Below are 5293 nucleotides of genomic sequence, written 5' to 3'. Positions count from 1 at the left end.
GGAGCGCAGGCTCAGCGGCCATGGCTCACGGGCCCAGCCGCTCCGCGGCATGTGGGATCTTCCCGGACCGGGGCACGAACCCGTGTCCCCTGCATCGGCAGGCGGACTCTCAACAACTGCGCCACCAGGGAAGCCCGGCAGGCAGATTCTTAACCACTGTGCCACTAGGGAAGCCTTTCTTTTTTTTTAAATTGAGATGTAGTTGACATATAACGTTATATTAGTTTCAGGTCTACAACATGATTCAATATTTGTATCCAGGTGTTTTTCTTCATCCCCACAGACTCAATGCTGGGCACCTTCCACTTCAGTCCATCCCCCAGCTGTAGCCAGAGAGATCCTTAAACAAAAACCAGGTATGTCATTCTGTTAAAACGCTGTTACCGTGGTTTCCTCCTACGAGTAAAGTCTGAGCTCTTCACCGTGGCCTGAGAAGGCACTGACTTGCCTGCCCTCGTGTCCCACCACTTGCCCTCACTCACTTTTCTCCAGCTACACTGACCTCCTGGCTGTTCTAGAACCCACCAAGCTCTTTCCTGACCAAGGGGCGACGCACCTGCTGCTCTGTCTGGAACACCCACTTCCCCAGCTCCTTCTCCTCTGGGCCTCAGTCCAAATGTCACCTCCTCCAAGAGGCCTGCCCTGACCACCTGCTCTCACCTTTACCTTGCTTAATGTTGTCTTTCACAGCACTTAATACATTTTGTTTGCTCTTGTTCATTGTTCCCTGACTAGAACAGCAGCTCTGTGAGGGCAGGATTTTGTCTGGTTTCACGCTGTTCCTTTTACTCTGCACAGTGCGGGGGCACATATTGGGACCTCGGCAAAAATGGACAAACAAACACAGTGAGGTCAGGGTGATCCATGAAGAATGAAGGGGCAAGGGGTTGAGAAGAAATGAATTCAGAGAGGGAAGAAGGTGCCAGACCAGGCAGGGCCCTGTGTGCTATAGTAAAGAGGGTGGGTTTTATTCCAAGAGGCTGGGAAACAATAGGAGAGTTTTTTAAACGGACTGAGAGGCTCTGATTTATTTTTCTCCAATTTTTTTAAATGAATTTATTTATTTTTTATTTTTGGCTGCCTTGGGTCTTCGTTGCTGCACATAGGCTTTCTCTAGTTGCGGCGAGCGGGGGCTACTCTTTGTTGCAGTGCGTGGGCTTCTCACTGCGGTGGCTTCTCTTGTTGTGGAGCATGGGCTCTAGGCACGCGGCCTTCAGTAGCTGTGGCTCACGGGCTCTAGAGCGCAGGCTCGGTAGTTGGGGCGCATGGGCTTAGTCGCTCTGCAGCACATGGGATCTCCCTGGACCAGGGATCAAACCTGTGTCCCCTGCATTGGCAGGCGGATTCTTAACCACTGCGCCACCAGGGAAGCCCTATTTTTCTCCAATTTTTAAAACTGTGGTAAAATACACATAAAATTCACCATTGTAACCATTTTTAAGTGCATTGTTCAGAAGCATTAAGTACATTCACATTGTTGTTCAACCATCACCACCATTCATCTCCAGAACTTACCCATCAAATACTAACTCCCCATTCCCTCTCTCTCCTCAGCCCCCAGCAACCCCCATTCTGCTTTCTGTCGCTATGGATTTGGCTACTCTAGGGACCTCACATAAGTGGAATCATACATATCTGTCATTTTGTGGCTGGCTTATTTCACTTAGCATAATGTCCTCAAGGTTCATCCGTGTTGTAGTGTGATCCCACTGGCTGACTTGAGGAGAACGGGGTCGGGGCTGTGCAGGGCAGGGGAGACCAGGCAACTGCACTGGTCCAGGCACACTGAGCTGGGGGCGCCAAGACCCGGATGCTACCAACAGGGTGGAGAGAAGTGACCAGTTTGACAACTTGGAAGTTGATCTGTGAATGGCACAGGGAACCCTATTCAGTACTCTATAATGACCTATATGGGAATAGAATATTAAAAAGGGTAGATATATTTGTATGTATAACTGACTCACTTTGCTGTACAGCAGAAACTAACACAATATTGTAAATCAACTACAGCCAATTAAAAAAAATAATTAAAACAAAAGAAAGTTGATCTGATGGCTCTTGAGGAAGGATCAAATGTGGGAATACTGGAAGAAAGGAATGAAGGAGTTAAAGATTTGAGCCAGAGAAGTTGGATGGATGGTGGTGAATTTGGGGGCTGGAGGTTTCGGGGGAAGATGATCCAGAGTCCAGCTTTGGCCAAGTTAGATGGGAGACAACCGAGAGATGGGTGTGATAGACCGAGGAGGGAGGAGGGTCCTCAGGTGGGTCTGAGGTCAGGGAAGGGGCTGGGATGAGGCAGGGGAAGCCGTCAGCATGAGTGAGTGGATTGAGTCATCTGTGAATAAGAATCCTGGGCCATGAGTGCAGTTGGAGAGAGGAGAGACGGAGCTGCACCTGAACCAGGTTACACTTTGCACCTCTGCCCATTGGAGTAGGGCCGGAGCCTGGCAAAGAAGGACCGTAGGGGCCAGTTAGCAGGGGATCAAACAGGTCAGTGAGAGCCCAGGGCCCCTGCACTCGCCCAGCCAAGGTGACACGTGACACCAGGGCAGCCACTGCGCCTCTTGGAGCAGGGACCGCCTCCCCTCAGCCTCAGCAGCTACTGCTGCCGCTGGTGACATTCCGCTCCATGAGTGTCCTGGCTTCAAAGTCTCTGCAGGGGTTGGGGAGGGAGAGGAGGGGGTTGGAGAGGCCAGGGTGGTGGGGGTGGGAGCCAGAGCCGGGCTGCAGGAGGAGGACTGAGCAGCCAGGAGTCAGCCGGAGTCCTCAGCTGAGGTATGTGGTCCTGACAGGGGTTGGGGAGCAGCCACTCCCATCCCTCAGTCCCCAGGGGACACAGGAGGATGTGTGGGAGCTCAGGGTTTGGGGTTCAGCCTGCTGTCTGTGGCTCTGCTCACGACTCCCCCAGATGCCCGGCAAGGTGACCACTGGCAGCAACATCAGGCAGGCCCGCTGGGCCGTGGAGCAGCTGCAGATGGTGGGCATCGACCGTGTGAAGGTGAGGCCAGAGCAAGGCGGGTGCATCTGAGCAAGGGGGCAGGTGGACAGCCCAGCCCAGGTCTGGCTAACCGGGCTGGCCCGCAGGTATCCAAGGCGGCCGCTGACCTGCTGCAGTTCTGCACGGAGCAGGCCGAGAATGACCCCTTCCTCGTGGGCATCCCAGCTGCCACCAACCCCTTCAAGGAGAAGAAGCCCTGCACCATCCTATGACCGTGTAGCCTGGACCACCCAGGGGGCCTCAATAAACATGAAGTGAGTGCTCCTCAGGGCATGGCTTGGCCAGGTTGCGATGGGGGGGTGAAGGGGGACTTCGGGCTTGCAGGGACCAGTGTGGTGTGCAACTGGCCCAGCCTCCCTCCCCACCCACTCCAGGGTCATGGCCACAGGGGCCCACACACACCCTGGACCCTGGACAGAGAAGCACGCCCCTCCCTCACCCCTGCCTGCTACCCACCCTCCAGCCTATGGGGTAGCATTAGCAGATCCCCTGTCCCACTGCACAAACACACCCGGGATTAGAGTCCCAATCTACATGCCAGCGCGTGCCACACACATACACGCCCACACACACACAGGTGCCATCATACAGGTGCCACGTTCTCAAGTGTCTCCCTCTTCCACACAGATGTACACAGACAGGAATACTATAACAACACACACAGCCAGACCAGCCTCCCCGGGGACACTCAGACGCACGTGATCCCTGAAATGCACCCGGGCGGGCACAGGTGCACCCCCACACACACACACACACACAGCAGTGGCTGTCGCTGAGGCTTTCATACACCAACTCACACACGCACATCCCTGCACATCCCTGGAATCCCAGCACCAAGCAGCCTCAGGCGGATCCCTCAGGTGACAGCAAGCTCACAGTCCAGGCCGGAGCACCAGTACATCAGGTTTATTTCTCCTTTGCTCTCCAGGGAGAGCAAGCATCCAAATCATAACAAAAACAAGGGCCCGAGGGTGGGGAGCAGCCCCCTGGGTTGGCCGAAACACAAACCTCACCTCCCCTGGCATGGGGCCCAGCCCAGGGACCACCCCCCCCACCATGGCCAGGACTCCTTGTGTCCTAGGCCTGTGGGGGCGGGGCAAAGGCAGCACCAGCGTGGGGGAAGGTCCCCCGGAGAACGGAGGCCCCAGCCCAGCCTGCCAGCCGGCAGATCCACATCCATATCTGCCTGCTCAGGCCTGCAGCCTCCAGACCTCCAGCGACAGGCCCCCAGAGGCGGCCACCACCAGGTTGCCCTCAGCGCAGATCTGCCAGGGCGGGGACATGAGGACTCAGGGGTGCTCTGAGCAGCCAGGCAGGGCGTATGGGACAGGGCCTTACCCCATTCAGCACGTTGTGGTGGCTTCGAGTGCAGATGGTCCTTGGTGGGTCTGTGGGCACGTGCACCTGGTGAGGGGCAATGGGCGAAGGTCACGAGGTGTGCTCCTGGCAAGTGAGGGTGGGTAGAGAGGGGGGACTGTCACAGGGCCTCACCCGGATGGTCTTGTCGGTGGACGTGGTGTACAAGGCCCCCAGGGAGTGTTTGATCCCTGTGATCTGAGACCTGTGGCCCACATCAAAGGACTGCGGAAGGGAGGGACAGGTGACACTCAGGCGTGGCTCTCCCAAGGCCAGTCCCCCACTGCCACCCAGGGGTTAAGAGGTATGGAGGCAGCCCAGGGCGGATCGTGCGGGGGCAAGAGCCTTGGCAGACCCTGACGAGCTGGAAGCAGCCATCCCGGTTGGCGAAGACATGCAGCAGGCCCTGGTTATCGCCGGCCCAGAGCTGAGGCTCCTGGTAGGACATGCAGAGCAGGTAGGAGTCCAGCTGTGGGAGGGACACGGGACGGAGCAGCTCAGGCCAGTCCGGGCCCCGCCGCAGCCCTGGTCCCTCCAGCCCCCCGGGGAGCGCCCACCTGCAGCCGCTGCAGGACGCTGTTGGCTCGGCGGTCAAACACCACCAGCGTGTGGTCCTCGCTGCCTGAAATGATGTGCCGGTCGTCCGCCAGCAGCGCCAGCACCGCGCTTGAGTGCAGCCGCCGGCTCTTCAGCAGGGCCGGGCCGACTGCATGGGCGATGGGCCAGGGAGGAGGGGGACATCAGAGCCCCTTGGAGGCCCCCTGGCCTGCCCCAGGACCATCCTTCCTGGCAAAATACTACTCTGTCTGCTCCCCCAACCCCCATCCCACAGCTAACCCTGTTGTTCCTCTGCCACCCCAGCTGGATCCAGGCCTCACAGGACCACCAGACCCCCCCCCCCCCCCCCCCCCCCCCACCCCCCCCCCCCCCCCCCCCCCC

At 57.7% G+C, this 5293-nt stretch overlaps 1 protein-coding gene across 1 annotated transcript in view; it reads right to left on the bottom strand.

Moving 5' to 3' along the window:
• Positions 1-3888: 3888 nt before the first annotated feature.
• Positions 3889-5293, bottom strand: part of FBXW9 (F-box and WD repeat domain containing 9) — a 5634-nt gene continuing 4229 nt past the window's right edge. Inside the window, exons 6-10 of the mRNA XM_007469105.1 lie at positions 4912-5060; positions 4710-4823; positions 4490-4579; positions 4337-4402; positions 3889-4263 (exon numbers count right to left, since the gene is read on the bottom strand). Of these exons, the coding sequence (XP_007469167.1) occupies positions 4189-4263; positions 4337-4402; positions 4490-4579; positions 4710-4823; positions 4912-5060 (494 nt within the window). The 3' untranslated portion in view covers positions 3889-4188. The remainder of the gene's footprint in view (positions 4264-4336; positions 4403-4489; positions 4580-4709; positions 4824-4911; positions 5061-5293) is intronic.

This window comes from Lipotes vexillifer, unplaced genomic scaffold, assembly GCF_000442215.2.
Source record: "Lipotes vexillifer unplaced genomic scaffold, Lipotes_vexillifer_v1.1 scaffold1699, whole genome shotgun sequence".
Lineage (NCBI taxonomy): Eukaryota > Metazoa > Chordata > Mammalia > Artiodactyla > Lipotidae > Lipotes > Lipotes vexillifer.
The sequence above is the reverse complement of the archived record's forward strand: the minus strand, read 5'-3'. Positions and strand labels throughout refer to the sequence as shown.